Genomic DNA, 21,715 nt, shown 5'->3' on the forward strand with positions numbered 1-21,715 from the left:
AGTTGAGTTTGTGCTCCATGTTATAAAGTAAGTGAACAGGACGGGATTTTATTGCCTTATCTACATCAATGAACAAAAAAAAATACACAAAACGTCAAATAAATAAATTTTGTTACTCAAACCTCAAGTTGGTGGCATGCCCTATTATGGCTTGTCCTTGGTGACCCGGGCCGGGCGACTCCTTAATAAGTCCTTGCTTTATATGCTTGCTAATATGATACTTTTATGGTTAAACTGCATCACATAGTGTCTCTAATCACCACAATCTTCAGCGTGTGCTGTGAAATGTAAATTTCTCCACTGCGAGACTAATAAAGGCAAATCCAATAAGTATTTTCTCACCAACAGAGGGCGCTCAAAACTGCTAGGCACTTTTGTTTGGCACAACCACAGCTCAGAATCAGGCCCTGACCAGTTTAGCAACCAAATACTGTGTATTTATTTCTTGTCATAGATGACCTCGATGGAAGAACAAACGTCATAGTATCCGAAATGGCAATCAAAACAAAGCAATATTATATATGTAATGGCATTTTTTTGTAAATCATATGTATTGTATCTTAGAAGAGCGTGCTGCTGGTACCTATTGTTATATAATGTGATTGGTTGAACTGTAACTGATTTCTTTCACACATATACACACGCACACACACACTTCTACACACAGCATGTATAAACCAGTAGGGTACACGTTGCCAGTGAAGGTTTTCAGACAATGGCGAGCGCTAATTGCAACAAGGTGGTTGCACACACTTTCCCTCTTAATGCCAAAAGCAAAAGTTTCCTCTTGTGTCCTCGGTCCTCATTTGTTTCACGGCTGATTGGTGAACAAAGAGGCAACAAGCCACTTTCACCCCATGATTACACCACTAATCCCACCAACTGATGGGATAACGTTTAGGAGAGTTAATGAAGAGGTAACAAGTCATTCTCTGAGGGCACAGGAGGAAGTCCGCCAAGTTAAGCTGCTTTAGGTGCAAGAAAGACCCTGGATCGGAGTTTACTTGATGTTGTTGGAAAACATTTCCTGAAAGCAAACTACTGACAACATTGAGTGTAATATTTTCTTTTGTCTTCCTCAAATTTGGACTTTTTCATGATTATCGCATAGCCGAAAGAAGAAATTTCACTGCTATCTTCTGTTTAAATACACAGGTTACTCGTTGGGCAGCACGGTGCTCAAATAGTGCAAAGATGGTTGATTTGTGTCGGGCTTTGCATGTTTTTGTTGTCTATTTCGCTTTTCTGCGAATAGTCAGGTTTCCTCCCACATTCCAAAAGCATGCTCGGTAGGTTGATGGAACACTCTAAATCACAGGTGTCAAAGTCAAGGCCCGCGGGCCAAATCCGGCCCGTCACATCATTTTTTTTCGGCCCGTGAAAGCAAATTAAACTTGTTAAATTCCATGATGATTGCTAAAATCTGAGCCAAAATTTCATATTTTTGTCATGTCAACCACAATAAAAGTCATTATTCTTGACTTCAGATTTGAAAACGAGTTATTCATTAATTTGCTGTGTGCTCTATATGTAATATTTGAAGGGATTTAAACATTCTAATGGGTTCCCCAAATTCATAATGTGGCCCGCGGCAAAAAAATGACTTTGACACCACTGCTCTAAATTGTCCCTTTGTGTGTGTGTGTGCAGATTTTTGTGCATCTATTCGTGTCCTGCTATTTGCTGGATGACCAGCTCAGGGTGTACCCTACCTTCTGCTCAAAGTCAGCTAGGAAAGCCTCCAGAACACCTGAGACCCTCGTGAGGAGAAGCGAATGGATGGTATTACAAGCAAAGGTAATGTGTTATTGTTTTCACGACAAAAGATGTTACTTACTTTAGGTGTGTGTGTATGTAGCATTTTCCTTTGCCCTTTGTGGCTTTTTTTGTAGAACTCAATGTCAACTGAGACACAAATGCAGCATGTGATTAGCTTTTTCTTTTTTTTAATCTTTCCTGCAATAGCTATTCTGTGACATTGAAACAAAAAAATGTACACAAAACGTTCTTTTATGTCTTTAGATTCTATTTAATTGGGCCATTGTATGTTTTTATACAGTACGATATCATACACTGATATTTTCTTTATTAAAAGAAAAACATTCCGAACAGGAAAGAACGCATTGATAGCATATACATTTGTTATAGTTGCTAAATATGATTTAAGTTCTGAATGTTTTAAGTCACGAGCGTAGTCACAGAAGGAATTAGTCCAATTTCAAGGCACCACTGAATTTGCAATGGGAGAAATCATTTCAAAATACAAACCAGTGGAATATTGACTAACATCCTGAAATTGAATACTTTCAATCTTAGTGATTTCACAAAAACCTGTACATTTTTAGTTATTTTACTTTAAAGTGTAACATTTTGTCTTGCAATGTTTCACCTTGGATGGATTTGACATTGAAAAGGGCATTCTCTTTACATCAGAATCAGAATCAGAATACCTTTATTCGTCCCACAATGTAGAAGTGTAAAATAAATAGACAATGCTTGTTGCAACAGGTATAGAATGAAACGGAATGAACCAAAATCTGAACACGATAGAAAGTTTTACAAAGTTTGCGTCAATCAAGTTGGTAGTATCAAAACGTCGGCCTTCCAATCCCGTCTGTCTCCCTCACCACGTCTTGCCAATAGATTGAATGTGTTCTTTGGCCTTCATCCTTAATGAGGCAATGCTGGATTTCCTCGGATCTGGCGAGCAAGGATAGGCTGACAGCGGCGACGGGCCCATCGAGCCTATCCGAGGCAGGTGGGAGGCGCACCCTAGGGTGGGGGCATTGAGGAAGGAGGACGGCACCGAGTGGGGAGGCGAAGTAGCATAAGCACCGCCACCTCCGATGAAGCCCGGGAGTGACTGCAAGGTCGCCGAGGCTCCAATCGGCGAGGCCAACCACGAGTCCAAAGAACCCGTGGCGGGGCCGCAGCCAAAAGAGAGCAAGGAGGCGGGTGTGGTGGTCTCCGGGAGCTTGATGGAGTTCACTTCCAGCTTCTCTTGTCGACGCCATTTAGCCCGACGGTTCTGGAACCAAACCTGTAAACCATTACAGGGAGTTCAATGCAATGATATTCATGCTCCAGAAAGTTGAAGGTGCCAAAATATGTGACCCATACACGATTAAAAAGAAAAAAAAATGAATAAACACAACACTGTTTAGTACATGCTGCATGTCTTGACAATTAAGATTACGATATAACTGATGAAACATTTTCCCATCCAATCCTGCCAGTCTTTTCCCCAATAACTTATTTTTTTTTTAAATGTGGACACTACATACTAGGGGTGTGCACGTTTTTTAAAGCCAATATCTAGTTTTTGCACACAGATTAATAATGCAAAGAGCTATCCATTTGATAGACACCAACAAATTTGCTCAAATTACTTTCAATATGAAACATTGTGTTTCTCTAACTCTCTGCCAGTGTTTACATTTTTAAATTATCATTTATGCCCCATCCATTTCTATCCTTTCACCCCACCCCAACTCCATCCCTTTTCAATTGCTGCTGTGGACTGCAAATTTCCCCATTGTGGGACGAATAAAGGAAAAACAAATAATGCCACACCACTTGGGAGATATTTTTAAAAGAGGCCTGCCAATTGTTTGGGTGGCCTTAGGTGAAATGAAATTATTTGATAACACTGCGAGGGGGCAGAATATGATTAGATTTGCCGTGTTTACGACGACCAGAGTTTTTGAGTGACATCAATAAGAAAACGACGTCATTGAAATTAATTATATTGCGTTTAATTGCCGTTTTTCGGGATAGATTGAAACTTTTTTTAACTTGATGTTGAAACTAATGATATGAGCAAATCTTATTTGCTTGTTCGACTAGCGATGCCTGGCTATAGACCAAATGGAGCAATGGCGTTTATTTGACCTGACAAATGACTATTGGGCCGTTTCCCATACCTGGACTCGGACCTCAGGCAGGTTGACTTTGAGAGCCAGCTCCTCTCGACTGTACACGTCCGGGTAGTGGGACTTCTCGAAGGCTCGCTCCAGTTCGTGAAGCTGAAAGGTGGTGAAGGTGGTTCGATTGCGGCGGTGCTTCTTTTTCGGGTTCTCGTCGTCTGACAATTTGCAGCCTTCCCGCTCCGGCGAATCCGGACAAGGCCCGTCAACAACGCCGACTGTGCTCGGGCAGCACATGCCTGCGAAAAAAAATGTCGTTCCATGTGATTAGTATCCTGGTTTAGTTTTCTACGCGAATTAAATCGAGAGAGAAGGCTCTCAAAGTACGGGTGTTACAACGGGTGAAATTTATTAATATAGGCTACATTCCAAAGCGAATCGATAAACTCAAACTCAAAACTGAAATACATGCAGAGCAAAATAATCGAAACGAATAAAACGAAGTGTATCGAGTGAATAAAGATATTCACGTAAATTAAAACTGAACGAAATTTTGTTCGTAAAATGGTTGAATAAAACGAAGTGTAATACATAACTAAAATGTATAACCACAATTGAAGGAGTGAAGGCAAATCGAAACGCACGTCCATTAAATCACATTTTAAAGTGAATTATCAGAAACCTTCAAAAGTAATCAAACAGAACTGAGCAGTAAAATATAACGCCGTTTTAATAGATCAAAATTAAAAAATGTACGTCACAAAAATTAAATGGACTAAATGAAAAATATGTATTATGGAGAGTAAAATGAAATCCAACCACATTCAGTCCCCAATGGAATGATCTAAAATACAACAAAATAATTACGCATTAATGCAAAATATTCTGATAAAATAAAGAAAAAGTCAAATAAAGCGAACAATGCAAAACCAGTCAACCCAAATACGTTCCGTCGAATCTAATTCCATCGAATTTACCGTCCAAACTTTCTGCGAAGTGACTTTTGTGACTTTGTCGAATGTGCCGCTCCTCTTGCGCGTCTTTGACTCCGGCTTTGGCCGGCATGCCGCAAACGGTCGACCTGTGGAACAGGAGGTCCTCCTTGAAGCCCAGGATGGCCTCGATGCTGTGCACCCTGGCCGGGTTGCCAGATACTTGCTGCTGCTGGTGTTGGGCGAGTGTACGAGCGGAGGGGGAGTCTTGCATCCGCTCGTCCATCATCATCATGGTCATCATCCTCTTCCTCCTCTGAGAAGGCGGTCCGATCAGCCACATGGGTCGGCGGGGGGACGAACAAAGATGTCATGATAGTGGCGTGGAGCAGGCTCGGCTTTTTAAACTAACGCCCACCGAACCACCCACCCACCTGCTCGCTCTTCCGACGTCACAGGGGTGGGGTGGGGGGCAGGGAGTCTGGGGACAAACGTGCAGCATGTGTAAAACCTACTTACATCAATCTTCAAACCATTTTTCTGCTCCTCCAGATGTCATGTTCATGTCAATCTGAGCGCGAGGAAAGACGGAAGATTAAGATTAAGGTACAACAAAATCATAATTACAAGATATTTTTTTTTGCCAGCGTTGCGATTTTAATAGTTTATCCAAATGGTTGCCAAAGGGAACAGGGGTCTCATTAATTGGGTTAGGGTGGGCTGTAATTATTATTTGTAGAGCGAAAACTGCTATCGAACCATCCGTTATACTTCCAATTGGAGTCATTTGAGGAAATTCATTCGTACAAAAATATACATTATCCGCTGTTTTGTAGCCACTGTCGACAAATAAAGTTTGACAAACCATTTTAGAGCGAGGCGTCAATTGCAGTAAAGTGTGTGGATCCTCCCCCATGGGAATCAATAAGAATTTTTTTTAGAGATAACCGTTTGGGAGCAAACAAAGATTGTCAGGAGTGTGGTAATCCCGCTTAAAAGGGGATTACATGATGTTGCTCAAAACAGTTAAAACCCACTAAAACTATTTAGCTTTTCCTAATTGCACAAGGTGACCTCATCCTTTGTGGGCTTGCCAAAGGACAAGTGGTGGGGGGATGCTAATTACTGCCTCAGGGTCACTGTACAACTTCCTTTTTTGTGTTCTTTGATTCATTTATTGCTTGTTTTGCAGGGTAACTGACATTTGGTGACACACGCGAGGGAACATGGAAGAAAATATGAGTGCAACAGATTACGCTCTTTTTGGAACACTTTGAGGTAAGCTTTTTCAATCTTTGTCCTGTTTGTAAGAGTACTATTACCGATGTTGTTTTATGCACCGGGACACACACACACAAAAGAGAGCCTTCATCTAACTTGAAAGCTGTCGCTTCATTCCGCGCCTTGAGATCGAAAAGGTTTCTTCAGCTGTCACCTGTACTTCTTTGAGGTGTCACACGTTTCGCTGCTCATCCGAAGAGCTTCGTCAGCGACCTAAAGTTGTGTTGGTAACTATGTCCCTATATAGATCCCTAATGGACGGAGGGGGCAGTGTCATGCCAGACCTCTGCTCTGATAGGTCCCTGGGGCAGGGATATATATAAAGGACCAGAGTTATCAGCACGACTTTAGCTAGCTGACGAAGCTCTTGAGATGAGGACCGAAACCCTAACCCTAACCTGACACATTTCAAAGAAGTACTGATGACAGCTGAAGAAACTCCTGTACGACTCAGATCTTAAACAGACGATTTGAGATGTAAAGTGTATCAAAATATGAGCACTTCATAAGCCATTCTAAGGAGAGCTTTGAAGGAGTCACAGGTTACACACATTGAGTAAAAAATATGAACACACGGATGACGGCTGCATGGAGTGGGAGGGGCCGTCCGACAAGCTGTGCCCGTGTGATCCTATTAGATGTTAATCTTCAGACTGCAAATCCGCAGCCGCTCAAACTTGGGCTGCTGTGAAACACCGTTGAATGTGTACAAACCCCCCTACTCCACCCACACACACACCCTTGGACCGACCACCGACCCCCCCTTGCCCAACTAACCCCTAATCGTCCCCTCGTTGACAAGTGTTTGGCTAATGCCCAATTACATTAAAACCGTCCCTGCAGCAGGTATTAATCGCTCTTATTTTGATCATCTTTAGTGGCCGTGTGGAGCCGCGTTTTGAACATCCAAGTAAGGATTTGAAACATGATCCCGTCATGTTGAATCAAACATAAATGCAATCACGCCATAGTTTGGCTTCCCCTAATTGACTTATGCAAATCCTATGATTCGGTGAGAATCGAAATATCGCTGGGGGAAAGAAAAACATCTGCCTTGTATCACAATACTTATTGGTCCCGTATTTGTGATAAAGACATCCTCAAAACAGATGGGTCTAAAAAAACAAAAAAAAAAAAACAATTGGGGTCAAAAAGGTCATTTGACCCAACTTTGTCAGTTTAGTCCAACAAAATGACCCCATTTTTGTTTTTATGTCTGCATCACAGACCCAACTAGTTGCTCAATCCTTTTTATTTATTTATTTGTGTATTTATTTCTTTGTTTATCTAACTATTTGTTTGTTTGTGTTTATTTACTATTTATTTAGTAATTTTTTTATTTATGTTATGTATTTGTTAGTTTGTTTATTTATCAAATTATGGATGTATTTGTTATTTATTTATTTATTTATTTATTTATTTATTGTCAGTCAGTTTATTTATAAATTAATTGATTTATTTGTTCATTTTGTCACTTATTTATTGATGTATTCATTTATTTATTTAGTGAGTTAGTTATTCAGTTATTTGTATATCTTATTTATTTGTTATTTGTTTATTTATCAATTTATTAATGAGTTCGTTTTGTCACTTATTTTTTATGTATTTCTTTATCATATTTATTTATTTGTTAGTTAGTTTATTTATCAAATTATTTATTTATTTATTTATTATTTCTTTATTTATAGCGAATGTACTCCTGTTTATGTTTTTTTTACTCTCCAAACAATAATTATCGATAGTATCAAATGGCAGTGTGTTGATACACAGGATAGACTAGTCACCATATTTATGATTATCAAATAACATTTGTATCTTCTCTTTCAGTGTCATGTCTCTTCCCTCTTGAACAAAAATGAATAGCAACAAAGATAGGAATGTATATTAATAATAATAATACATTTAATTTGATGTTAGTCTCTCAAACGACATTACTGAAATGACAGACGGTTCTTTCTTTCTGCTCTGGTGACCTGACAGTTGCCTATCGCATCAAAAAAGAAATCAGAAAGCAGTCAACACGCATAGAAATACTGCATCAGACACGTTTTTATTCCATCCACACCATCACATCACTTGTCGGACTCGCATGGTACAGTTCTGCCATGTTGCAGATTATTATGTGATGCACACTGTAGATTGCAAACAAAGGTAGGAACATTCTAGGGAGCGCCTGTTTTGCGTCAACAACAGATGGAACCGCAAAATGTTTGTGAAGCCAAACACCGTGCACAACAACAAACTATTGTAAAAACATCGCCACTGAAGTGAAACAGGGCGTCCCAAAAAAAAATAATGAACAGACCGCATCTCGCTATAAAGTTGTGTGCACCTTAAAATGAGACGTAATCGGGGATGAATGTACAATTGACATTTTTGAAAAGCTCTTTATGGGAAGTCAGAACACCGAATGTTAGTTTGATTTTTGGTGTCCATGTTATGTAATACATATTTTTTTGTGATGTAGTGGGTGGATTTAGAGGTTCTTGTGGGTAGTTGACGTTCATAGTATATAAAACTGACTTTGATTATATTTAAAGTTCACTAGAGAAAAAAACCATTCAAAAACGTCTTATTGTGTAATGTGGTTTATTTACATTAAATTGTTCCATGGTCTAAAAATTATTAATGTTTTTGGGGTGGTTGCGTTTATATATATTTTTTGTATGTGTTTTCACCATTTTGAATCAAATGGAAGCCATTTTTTAGAATATTAAAATGATTGGAAATTAATTTTTTTGTACTCATTCACTGCCATTCCCGAAATAATTTGGGAATTGAAAATATGACGTGGAGCGCCGTTCCCGAATTTGTTCTGGTTTGTTTTTTTATTGCGAGGGGTGCCGATAAAGCACTGGTCAGACCTCCGGTAATGTTTTTTTTTTTCCCTCCCACAAGGGGGGAGCTTTTGTCTTTTGTACAGCCGCCCCCATTTCAAGCTCAGATAACTCCAGAACCATATAATTTAGGAATTAACTCTTTTTTTTTACTGATGAAAGAAGAGAGTCTAAGGTTTCTTGCGCTGCTGTGAATCTTTATATAGTCCTAAAACTCAATATTCTGTGGGTCCTGGAAGTGAAAATGACAAAAACACTGGCACCAAAAAGTATTTTTGGAAGGGACTGCAGTGATAACAGGGCATATTCTTCTTTTCCTTTCAGCTTTTCCCTTCAAGGGGTCGCAAATCAGTGTCCTCCATCTTTAGAGGTTTGAGCCGCATGTTTGTTTTGGCCAAGCTTTTCTGGTGTCAATCAATAAAATAACATTTTATTGTCGATATTTGATTGATACCATCTAAGGATATTTTTAAGTGGGTTGTTTTTGGGTTTTCAGTGTGTTACAATCAAGGAAGAAACGTGCTTCTCTGCCCTCTTCATTTTTAAAATGAACATCGATCGTACCACGCTTTGTTATTTTTACACAAAAAAAAGAAACAAAAACATGTTTGAGATAAGTTATGACGAGTAGGAAAGATGGCAGGATGAAATTAATCACAAAAACAAATCCCACAAAATTGACTCTACTTTTTGGTGAGGCTCTGGATTAAGGTGCAAATAACAGGACATTTTTCGTAATAGTCACACGGATCTGTTCAAGATCCAGGAAGTGGTGTGCTAGTTAACAAACGGATGGGGGGGAAAAAACACAGACAATTTTTGCTGTTAACATGCAGTTCGCCTTGGTGGAAGTCACCGCACTACTTCCCGATTGGCTGTTTTTGATCGTTTTGCTACAACAAGAAATCCAACGCTGGCTTTTTCACTGTGGCTTCTTCCTCCTCCTCCACCTCCCTTGAAGGTTTCCTCACATGACGGCGCACTTCTCCTCGGCTTTGGTCTTGAGCTCGGTGACTGTGGCCGACGCCTTCTCCTTCAGCTGGTCCATGTCCATGTTCTGCAAGTTCTGAATCTGGCCCATGAGGGAGTCTTTACCCTCCTCCTCGGTGGCGTCCTCGTCCACCATTTTGAGCAACTCCTCGGGCACGTCCACATCGTCGCCGGCCATCTCGATCATGTTCTCGTCCTGCTCGCTCTGCGTCAAACAAAGGTACAGTAAGTACTTACTTTTCTGTGTGTATTTACCCACACTACCCTCTATTTGCCAGGAAATGACGTTAAAAAAAAAACAATATTGGCCTTGACCAGAAAAAAAAAAAACATTCCAAATGCAAAAATATGTTTTAGCGATGTGAACAGGTGTGTTGGATTTTCAAAATAAAATCTGTCTCTCTTGAGATGATCATGCTTGCACAGGCGGGGTCATGTGACATTAATTCATTCACTGCCTGACGATGTGCAAAAATGTGTCCACTCCAATGCCAGGGTTATTGTCATATTCACTCCAATTGCAGGACCCACAGAATATTGAGTTTTAGACGACATAAATAATACCCCTGACAGGAAAAGCCGTAAGGAAAAGAAGAAGAAGAGACTACATAAATAATAATAATAATAATAATAATAATAATAATAATAATAATAATAATAATAATAATAATAATAATACATTTCATTTATAAGCGCCTTTCAAAACTCTCAAGGTCACTATACAATCAAAGGATAAGTTTTTCTTTGGGTAAACATTCAATACAGAGTAAGAAATCTTATACTATCTTATTTCATCAGAAAAAAAGAGTTAATTAACAAGTTATATGCGTCTTGAGTTATCTGAGCTTGAAATGGGGGCGGCTGTACAAAATACAATCCATTCATATTGATTTATACAATGCTTTAACAACAGCTGAAGCTGTAACAAAGCGCTAATATGGACAAAAGGCAAATGCTGCCTACTTGTGGAAGGGAAAAAAAAAACATTGCTAGAGGTCTGACCAGCGCTTTATTGGCACCCCTGCTAGAAAATCGAAACCGAACAATTTCGGGAATGGGTCTGTTATATGGGTCTGGACTTATCTGAGCTTGAAATGCAGGCGGCTGTACAAGAGGCAAATGATGCCCCCTCATGGGAGGGAAAAACATTGACAGAGGTCTGACCAGCACTTTATTGACACGCGCACCGGCAGAAAAACCAAAACCAGAATTCGGGAATGGCGCTCCACTTTTCAATTCCCGAATAACTTTGGGAATGGCAGTGATTGAGTTAAGGTCCAGTGATGGGGATGAGTCCTGCTGCACGGGCTAAAGATAACGTCCACGGGTCGCACGAGACGCTAATTCCATAAGACGCCCGACGACTTCCTGTCAGTCAGCGAAAGTATTACCTCTTCATTAAACCCCCCACCTCCCACCCATCCCTGCTGCTTTCAATAATGAATCCATTGTATCCTCCCTCTTACTATTGTCGCCAATGCCGCATATGTATTTTGCGCTTTAAATAAAGACACGGTGGCCTCTGTTGTTTGCGCGTACAATGTAAATATCATTCGAGCGCAATAATTACATTTATACTTGGATGTAATTTAAAAAAAGCCACCGAGCGACTATTGTTTTGGTTTTTTTTTTTCTCATCACGCAATAGCGGACAAGGTCGCACGCATTAAAAATCACACTTATTAAATGGAGTTTCCCCCTTTATTGTAAACGGTACATTAGAAGCTATATTCACATTATAAATGACATACATACCTTTTGTGCTACACCCTCACCCCAATGCCGACTAAATTTTCTATTTTTTTCCACTCTCTCTTTCTCTCTCTATGGATACTATGCAGTGGGCGCAGTCCAATTACCGTATTCTCCAGTATATAAGGCGCAGCCAAAACTCTCGATTTTCTTCAAAAGATGACCCTGGGCCTTATACGCAAGTGTGCCTTATATGTGAAGTAATATTGAGGCACAACTGGTCTCGCAACTACTGTCAGCAGCCACTGACTCCATTTCACCTCCCGTAAAAGAAGTGGTGCATACCCCCAGCCTCTACTGTAGCGCCTTACAATGTGGTTTGTAATTGGAAAACTTTGATACATTTATACAGTGAGACCTCAACTTACAAACTTTTTGTCTTACAAACGTCAAATTTATGAAAATTAAACCTTATAATAAGCACTATTTTCACAATACACACCCACCACGGCTGGCGGAGTGATCTTCGGCGTAAGCACACGACCGAACAGCACCAGAGGTTAAGTTACCAACAGTCCTTATGGAAGGTGACTCTCTTTCCATAAGCCATCAATGACCATCAAAAAGGTAAATAGAACTTTATTTTACAGCACAGTTTATTTCTTTAATTACAGTCGTCATGTAATGCGCTTCTCTTTCCAAACAGCAATTCCCCTTGACCTTCGACCTCCAACTCCAAGTGACTTTATGATACAATGCAGTGTATTTCTTTCATTACAATACAATAGCACATTTATTATACATAGAATAAGGTATGTTGTGTGTAGTTTTAAGGCTTATTTAGTTGAAAAGTATATATTATGGAAACTCAGGAACAGATTATTCCCATTTTAATTGTTTCCTATGGGAATTATTTTTTTGAGATACACACTTTTCGCCTTACACACTCTGTCTGGGAACCAATTAAGTTTGTAAGTTGAGGTCTCACTGTATATTATATTTGGAAAACTTTTTTCATTCATTGAAGGTGCGCCTTGTACTCCGTTGCTCCTTATATATGGAAAAAGTTTGAAAATACAACATTTATTGGGGGTGCGCCTTATACTCCGGTGCACCGTATACACTGGAAAATATGGTACATGGGTTGATGGACTAGACGGTGATCCTGGACTCTCTGCCGAGTGGACTTTTGGATTCTTTGAGAGGTCAGCAACGTTCTCTTTTCACGTCTAAATATAGAGTAACAACATTTAAAAACCAACAAAAAGTTTAAAAAAAACTATCCAGTCATACATTTCATTCTAAATAACTATATGAATCCCAATACCACATTCTAATTGCATTGTGTTGGGGTGGAGGGCGTTAAAACATGAAAATCCGTCCTGGATTCCAAAATAAAATCCCATTTAATGAATCTCTTGTCAGTCATTACACCTTTATTCAAAAACAAAATTTTCAACAAAAGGGGCTTTTTTTTTTTTATTGTAATTGTAGTTGTAATTGTTGACGACTTTGCTTACTTTAGGCAGTCTGTACTTTTCCCTGAGGCACACCCTCAGCGTCGCCCTCTCGGCTTTCTTGTGTAAGAAATCCGCATCTCTCTCCATCCTGAAACACATTCATTCATTCAAATTTAGTCATTCATTATACAAAACTATCACCTGCGTAGGGTAGGAGTGTTAAGAATGAGTTTCATCTGTAAAGGACTCACAAAATTCAACAGTAGCCAAAATGGAACTGTATAGTGCCACTTAGCAGTTTTTTTTTGACAACGATACTAGTGCAGCGTGTTCTACCGGAAACAAATTCCTTGTGTGTTCTACATACTTGGCAATAAAGATGATTCTGATTCTGATTCTGATTCTGATGTTATGTTAGGGTTAGACAAAGATGGCTCTGTAAGAGTAATGGTGCCTCCTTTCCACCGCAGTGTTAAAACAAAATGAATTTTTGTGACTGGTTCCTCGTCATGGGAGCACAGAATTAATTCAGGAGGGTAAAAAAAAAACATTTCTAAATGACATACAGATTAGCAGACGTTGCAGTAAGGAAATCTAAACAATAACCAATAACGGTTACCCCCTCCCCCCATTTAAAAAGTACATTTTCTTGTCCCACACATTGACAAACATTGACTCTTGTGGAAATTTTCTTTAAGGTGAGTACTGTTCCCCCAGCCAATTAAAGATTGGGATTATCAAACCAGACTGGGAGGAGAATGTTTAAAATAGCAACCAAAAAAAAAAAACAAACAAACAACCACAGATTTGCACAGGCTCTTTGGTTTGCTTTTCAAGGTTAAGACATACAGTACTGCCCAAATTTCAAAATAAAATGTTTCAAAAAAATCTTACAAAAACATGTAACCTGCATATGCACAGTGAATGCGATGATTATAAAAAAACAAGATAGGATAAAATAAATTTCATTTCATATTGTTTCAAATGTCGAAATAAAGCATATAATAAACAATTAAAAAAATTAAATCAATAAAAAAAACGGGAGAGGCTGGTAAATGTCTTTATGAAATTTGGGTTGACAGGATTTGCTTTATATTGAGAGATACTACCACCTTGACACGCAGACCACCTCATCGCAAACAATTCTAAAAAAAAAATACAGATTATATATGAATGTGTTTTTTTTTGGTCGATAATATGCCTGTACACACATGTGCTGCTCATGCAACAATGCTACATGTTTATTTTGCAGATTGATGAAAGTGCAGCCGGAATTCACCGCACTTGGACAAGGTAAAAAAAAAAAAAAATCTGCTTACTGTGTGATAATTTCTATTCATTCATGTGATTTTGTGTGATAGTTTGCCATAAAAGTCTCTTCATTTGAAATGTCATGCAAAGTATTGCCCCGTGTGGAGCAATGAGGCATTTAGAAACGACATAGCCTAGACATTGTATTTAAAAAAATGACATCAATTGGCTGCAATCAGTAGTGATTAGTTAATCAAATCCTCGTCATCCAAAAATGAAAAAAAAAAAAAATAATCAAATGGCAGATTAAAGCAGATTATTGATCCATTAATGCGTCACTTGGACAACGTTAATGTTGACAATATAAAATCTTCGACGTGTTAAATGTGACGACTTGCTACAGGATGTCACAAGTGCAGCATTGACGCAAATCAAAGTGAGATTGCGCTCGACAAGGTCAACCCGCGCTAATCCAAAATGGAGGCCCTCACTTACTTCTCCTCCACCAATTGTTTCTGGTATTCCTCATATTCCTCACGCGTCATTCCCGCCGCCTTGGCCGGGTCCGAGGGGGTTGCCTCCTCCTCCTTGTCTCCTCCGCCGCCCAGGCCCATTCCTGAAAGCGGGTTCCCGATCATGCTCTTGATTAAGAAAGCCATGGTGACTTGTTGCTTGCTCTTTTTGGTTTTCCTTTTTTTTCTTTCTTTTGAAGCGGTGCGAAGCCAGGAACGAAGAAAATGCTTTGGCTTGCTTTCTGTGCTCCGATTCCCTTTAGCTTCCCCGTAGCTGTGGAGCTAACCCGCTGCCCGTGTACGCGACCAAGGACGCACTGATGACCAGCAACAAACAGACACAATCCAATACACACGTACACACTGGGTTGTGTGCTTTTGCCATAATCTGGATTAAATCCTGCCCAACTCCGCCATGCTAAGAGACAGATGGCCTGTTTCCACATCTATTTTTAAATCAAGCAGGCCTGCTAGGTCGCTTGCACATTATTATTTTTAATTGATTATGCACCAAAAAGCACAACGTTATTTTTTGTAAGCGGAATTTGAGTTGAAAACCAAATTTGTTGATTCATTGAATTGGCGCGATACTCAGCGTTACGGTAGCGAGCCAAGCGGGATTACGGGTCTTGTTTATCCCCACTGGAGACTTTCTCCATGCCGTGCTGTTGATTGGCAGGTGGGACGGAGGGAGGTAACATTTGTTGCTTCTTCATCATCATCATCATCATCATTATACATTGAGAACGACAGTGGGCGAATGACATTAGGGTCATTTGCTGTTTATGCTGTTTATTTGTTTGACCCGTGTACTCAAACAACTTCATAACTTTATTAATAACCTGCTAAATATCTCATTATTTCCACCACATCATCACGCTCGATGTCACGTTCGACTGTTTTGTTTCTGTGCTTTGAGTCTTGATGGCTTCCCAGTGTGGAGGTGAATCTTTGATTCCAGATCTGGCCTTCCTGTATATAGCAATATGTTGTGTGTGTGTGTGTGTGTGTTTTTGTGCTGAAAAAAATGTGTATGAAAGGCGTTTTTAGCCTCCATTTTGGATTAGCGCGGGTTGACCTTGTCGAGCGCAATCTCACTTTGATTTGCGTTAATGCTGCACTTGTGACATACTGTAGCAAGTCGTCACATTTAACATGTCGAAGATTTTATATTGTCAACATTAACATTGTCCAAGTGACACATTAATGGATCAATAATCTGCTTTAATCTGCCATGTATAAAAAACCACCATGCATAGTAAGCCGTTTTTACCTGAAAAAACAACAACCATATATAATAAGGTGTTTTTAGTCCGAAAAAAAAGAACACGTATAGTGAGGTGTTTTCAGTCCAAAAACGACCATGTATAGTAAGGCGTTGTATATAGTAAGGCATTTTTAGCTGGAAAAAAAAACACCATGTGTAGTAAGGCGTTTTTAGCTGGAAAAAAACACCATGTATAGTAAGGTGTTTTTTTGCTGGAAAAAAAACGACCACGTATAGTAAGGCGTTTTTAGCCTGAAAAAAAACGACCACGTATAGTAAGGCGTTTTTAGCCTGAAAAAACGACCATGTATAGTAAGGCGTTTTTAGCCTGAAAAAAAACGACCACGTATAGTAAGGCGTTTTTAGCCTGAAAAAACGACCATGTATAGTATGGCGTTTTTAGCCCCCCCAAAAAACAACCATGTATAGTAAGGCGTTTTTAGCTGGAAAAAAACGACCATGTATAGTAAGGCGTTTTTAGCCCAAAAAAACAACCATGTATATATAGTAAGGCGTTTTTAGCAACAAAAAAAAAACTACCCTGTATAGTAAGGTGTTTTTTGCTGAAAAAAACCACCATGTATATAGTAAGGCATTTTTAGCCGAAAAAAAAACGACCATGTATAGTAAGGCCTTTTTTCACTGAAAAAAAAAACCATGAATAGTAAGGCGTTTTTAGCTGAAAAAAAAAACAACCATGTATAGTAAGGTGTTTTTTGCTGAAAAAAAACTACCATGTATAGTAAGGCGTTTTTAGCCTGAAAAAAAAAACGACCATGTATAGTATGGCGTTTTTAGCCCCCCAAAAAACAACCATGTATAGTAAGGCGTTTTTAGCTGGAAAAAAACGACCATGTATATAGTAAGGCGTTTTTAGCCTGAAAAAAAAAACAACCATGTATAGTAAGGTGTTTTTTGCTGAAAAAAAAATACCATGTATAGTAAGGCGTTTTTAGCATGAAAAAAACGACCATGTATAGTATGGCGTTTTTAGCCCCCCAAAAAACAACCATGTATAGTAAGGCGTTTTTAGCTGGAAAAAAACGACCATGTATATAGTAAGGCGTTTTTAGCCTGAAAAAACAACCATGTATAGTAAGGCGTTTTTAGCTGGAAAAAAACGACCATGTATAGTAAGGCGTTTTTAGCCCAAAAAAACGACCATGTATAGTAAGGCGTTTTTAGCTGAAAAACGACCATGAACAAGTAAGGCATTTTTAGGCTGGAAAAAAAACGACCATGAATAGTAAAGTGTTTTTTTTGTGAGAAAAAAATGACCATGTATAGTAAGGCGTTTTTATCCCAAAAAATTGACCATATATATATAGTAAGGCGTTTTAGCAACAAAAAATACCATGTATAGTAAGGCGTTTTTAGCTGGAAAAAAACGACCATGTATAGTAAGGCGTTTTTAGCCCAAAAAAAACGACCATGTATAGTAAGGCGTTTTTAGCTGAAAAACGACCATGAACAAGTAAGGCATTTTTAGGCTGGAAAAAAAACGACCATGAATAGTAAGGTGTTTTTTTGTGAGAAAAAAATGACCATGTATAGTAAGGCGTTTTTAGCCCAAAAAAACGAGCATATATATATATATATATATATATATATATATATAGTATAGGCGTATTATATATATATAAAATAATATATATATATATAGTAAGGCGATTTTAGCCCAAAAAAACTACCATGTATAGTAAGGCGTTTTTTAGCTGAAAAAAATGACCATGAACAAGTAAGGCATTTTTTAGCTCAAAAAAAAAAACGACCATGAATAGTAAGGCGTTTTTTTGTGAGAAAAAAATGACCATGTATAGTAAGGCGTTTTTAGCCAAAAAACGACCATGAATAAGTATATATATTAGTAAGGCGTTTTTAGCAAAAAAAAAACGACCATGTATAGTAAGGCGTTTTTAGCTGAAAAAAAAACGACCATGTATAGTAAGGCGTTTTTAGCCCAAAAACACAACCATGTATATATAGTAAGGCGTTTTTAGCAACAAAAAAAACTACCCTGTATAGTAAGGTGTTTTTTGCTGAAAAAAACCACCATGTATATAGTAAGGCATTTTTAGCCGAAAAAAACCGACCATGTATAGTAAGGCCTTTTTTCACTGAAAAAAAATAACCATGAATAGTAAGGCGTTTTTAGCTGAAAAAAAAACAACCATGTATAGTAAGGCGTTTTTCCCTGAAAAAAAAAACCACCATGTATAGTAAGGTGTTTCTTGCTGAAAAAAACTACCATGTATAGTAAGGCGTTTTTAGCCTACCATGTATAGTAAGGCGTTTTTAGCCCAAAAAAACGACCATGTATAGTAAGGCGTTTTTAGCTGAAAAACTACCCTGTATAGTAAGGTGTTTTTTTGCAGAAAAAAACACCATGTATATAGTAAGGCATTTTTAGCTCAAAAAAACGACCATGTATATAGTAAGGTGTTTTAGCAAAAAAAAACAACAACAACAACCATGTATAGTAAGGCGTTTTTAGCTGGAAAAAAAACCGACCATGTATAGTAAGGCGTTTTTAGCACAAAAAAAACCTACCGTGTATAGTAAGGTGTTTTTTTGCTGAAAAAACTGACCATGTACAGTAAGGTGTTTTTAGACGAAAAAACTACCATGTTTAGTAAGGCGTTTTGAGCAGAAAAAAACTACCATGTATAATAAGGCGCTTTTAGCTGAAAAAAAAACGACCATGTATAGTAAGGCATTTTTAGATGAGAAAAACGACCATGCCTTACTATAGCATCAATAATTTTGGAGCAAAATGTCTCTTGCTATTCAAATAACAATTTCAAATTGCAAGAAACACACTGGAAAGCTGGTGCTGGACTCGAACCCTGCACCTCTGCACCAAGAAGCAAGCGCACAAACCAGCTGACTACCAGGCTGCCTACTTTGTACCCTACCAGGACTTCAGCTCATGGTTTTGTAAGGATACATAAATATGATGCAGTTGCTACCTGGGGAGGCCAGAGTCAGGATTGAACCCAGCACGTCTCAGTGGGAATGCACTGCACCAACCAGTTGGCCACCAGGTTGCAAATGAACTTGGTGGTGGTGGTGGTTGGCATTCAGTTATATGTTGTCAAAATGCTAAAAATTAGATGACATACTTTCAAAATGGGAAATGAATAATGTTTGGATATACGGTATTTCCATGAGAAAAAATGACCATTTATAGTAAGGCGTTTTTAGTTGAAAAAAACGACCATCTATAGTAAGGCATTTTTCCTTGAAAAAAAAAAAAAAAAAAAAACCCACCATGTATAGTAAGGCATTTTTCGACTGAAAAATACGACCATGAATAGTCAGGCGTTTTTAGCTAGAAAAAAAACGACCATGTATACTAAGGCGTTTTTAGCCCAAAAAAACCCCCCCCGAAAAAAACCACCATGAATAGTAAGGCGTTATTAGCTAGAAAAAAAAAAAAAAAACGTTTTTAAAAAAACCGACCATGTATAGTAAGGCCTTTTTAGCTGAAAAAAATGACCATGTCTAATAAGGCATTTTTACCTAAAAAAAACACCATGTATAGTAATGAGAAGGCATCTTACAAAAGTTCACTTTTGTAAATGAAAGAAACTTTCCATCGATGGACCACTCCTGTAGCTTACACAGACATGTATAGTAAGGCATTTTTAGGCTGAAAAATATGACCATGAATAGTCAGGCGTTTTTAGCTAGAAAAAAAACGAACCATGTATAGTAAAGCGTTTTTCCCTGAAAAAAACACCATGTATATAGTAAGGCATTTTTAGCCTGAAAAAAAACCCGACCATATATCGTAAGGCGTTTTTGCATGATAAAAAAACGACCATGTATAGCAAGGCGTTTTTAGCTAGAAAAAAAACGACCATGTATAGTAAGGCCTTTTTAGCTGAAAAAAAAACGACCATGTATAGTAAGGCGTTTTTAGCCCCTAAAAACAACCATGTATATTAAGGCGTTTTTAACCCCCCAAAAATGACCATATATAGTAAGGCGTTTTTAGCCTGAAAAAAACGACCATGTATAGTATGGCGTTTTTAGCCCCCCAAAAAACAACCATGTATAGTAAGGCGTTTTTAGCCTGAAAAAACAACCATGTATAGTAAGGCGTTTTTAGCCTGAAAAAAACGACCATGTATAGTAAGGCGTTTTTAGCCCAAAAAAACGACCATGTATAGTAAGGCGTTTTTAGCTGAAAAACGACCATGAACAAGTAAGGCATTTTTAGGCTGGAAAAAAAACGACCATGAATAGTAAGGTGTTTTTTTTTTAGAAAAAAATGACCATGTATAGTAAGGCGTTTTTAGCAACAAAAAAACTACCATGTATAGTAAGGCGTTTTTAGCTGAAAAAAAAAACGACCATGTATAGTAAGGCGTTTTTAGCCCAAAAACACAACCATGTATATATAGTAAGGCGTTTTTAGCAACAAAAAAACTACCCTGTATAGTAAGGTGTTTTTTGCTGAAAAAAACCACCATGTATATAGTAAGGCATTTTTAGCCGAAAAAAAACGACCATGTATAGTAAGGCGTTTTTCCCTGAAAAAAAACCACCATGTATAGTAAGGTGTTTCTTGGTGAAAAAAAAACTACCATGTATAGTAAGGCCTTTTTGGCCCGAAAAAAAACCACCATGAATAGTAAGGCGTTATTAGCTAGAAAAAAATACCACCATGTATAGTAAGACGTTTTTAGCCCCCCCCCCCCGACCATGTATAGTAAGGCCTTTTTAGCTGAAAAAAATGACCATGTCTAATAAGGCATTTTTACCTAAAAAAAACACCATGTATAGTAAGGCATTTTTAGGCTGAAAAATATGACCATGAATAGTAAGGTGTTTTTTGCTTGAAAAAAAACGACCATGTATAGTAAGGCGTTTTTAGCTGAAAAAAACAACCATGTATAGTAAGGTGTTTTTCCCTGAAAAAAAAACACCATGATAGTAAGGCCTTTTTAGCCCCGAAAAACAACCATGTATATTAAGGCGTCTTTAGCCCAAAAAAACGACCATGTATAGCAAGGCCTTTTTAGCAGAAAAAATGACGATGCACAGTAAGGCGTTTTTCCCTGAAAAAAAACCCACCATGTATATAGTAAGGCGTTTTTAGCCTGAAAAAAATGACCATGAATAGTAAGGCATTTTTAGCTATAAAAAAACGATCATGAATAGTAAGGTGTTTTTTGCTAGAAAAAAACGACCATGTATTGTAAGCCGTTTTTAGCAAAAAAAAAAAAAAAAACGACCCTGAATAGTGTTTTTTTGCTGAAAAAAAACAATCATGTATATAGCATTTTTAGCTGAAAAAAAACGACAGTGGCGTTTTTAGCTAAAAAAAACGACCATGTATAGTAAGGCGTTTTTAGCTAGAAAAAAACGACCATGTATATAGTAAGGCGTTTTTAGCAACAAAAAACAAAAACGACCATGTATAGTAAGGCGTTTTTCCCTGAAAAAAAAACGACCATGAATAGTAAGGCATTTTTAGCTATAAAAAAATGACCATGTATATAGTAAGGCATTTTTAGCAAAACAAAAAACAAAAACAAAAACGACCATGTATAGTAAGGCATTTTTCCCTGAAAAAAAAAAAACGACCATGAATAGTAAGGCATTTTTAGCTATAAAAA

General features: G+C 38.1%; 2 protein-coding genes and 2 long non-coding RNA genes across 4 annotated transcripts in view; 2 read left to right on the forward strand and 2 right to left on the reverse strand.

Moving 5' to 3' along the window:
- Positions 1-6,254, forward strand: part of LOC148884483 (uncharacterized) — a 37,946-nt gene extending 31,692 nt beyond the window's left edge. Inside the window, exons 12-14 of the long non-coding RNA XR_016118224.1 lie at positions 1,651-1,797; positions 5,351-5,404; positions 5,991-6,254. This is a non-coding gene — a long non-coding RNA (uncharacterized LOC148884483). The remainder of the gene's footprint in view (positions 1-1,650; positions 1,798-5,350; positions 5,405-5,990) is intronic.
- On the reverse strand, positions 2,033-5,155 carry rax (retina and anterior neural fold homeobox). The gene is made up of 3 exons (XM_089020044.1): positions 4,844-5,155; positions 3,924-4,165; positions 2,033-3,040 (listed from the first exon to the last, which is right to left on the reverse strand). Exons 1-3 carry the CDS (start codon positions 5,139-5,141, stop codon positions 2,624-2,626), a joined length of 957 nt encoding a protein of 318 aa, XP_088876170.1. The 5' UTR covers positions 5,142-5,155; the 3' UTR covers positions 2,033-2,623.
- Positions 6,255-9,697: 3,443 nt separating the features above from the next.
- cplx4a (complexin 4a) lies at positions 9,698-15,161 on the reverse strand. The gene is made up of 3 exons (XM_089021064.1): positions 14,805-15,161; positions 13,119-13,206; positions 9,698-10,111 (listed from the first exon to the last, which is right to left on the reverse strand). The coding sequence occupies exons 1-3, from the start codon at positions 14,966-14,968 to the stop codon at positions 9,884-9,886; spliced, it is 480 nt and encodes a 159-aa protein (XP_088877190.1). The 5' UTR covers positions 14,969-15,161; the 3' UTR covers positions 9,698-9,883.
- Positions 9,992-14,453, forward strand: LOC148884489 (uncharacterized). Its single transcript, XR_016118334.1, has 3 exons — positions 9,992-10,126; positions 11,748-12,803; positions 14,311-14,453. It is a non-coding gene; the product is annotated as an uncharacterized LOC148884489 (long non-coding RNA).
- Positions 15,162-21,715: the final 6,554 nt, after the last annotated feature.

This window comes from Hippocampus bargibanti, linkage group LG18, assembly GCF_051943395.1.
Source record: "Hippocampus bargibanti isolate YZ-2025 linkage group LG18, ASM5194339v1, whole genome shotgun sequence".
Classification (NCBI taxonomy): domain Eukaryota; kingdom Metazoa; phylum Chordata; class Actinopteri; order Syngnathiformes; family Syngnathidae; genus Hippocampus; species Hippocampus bargibanti.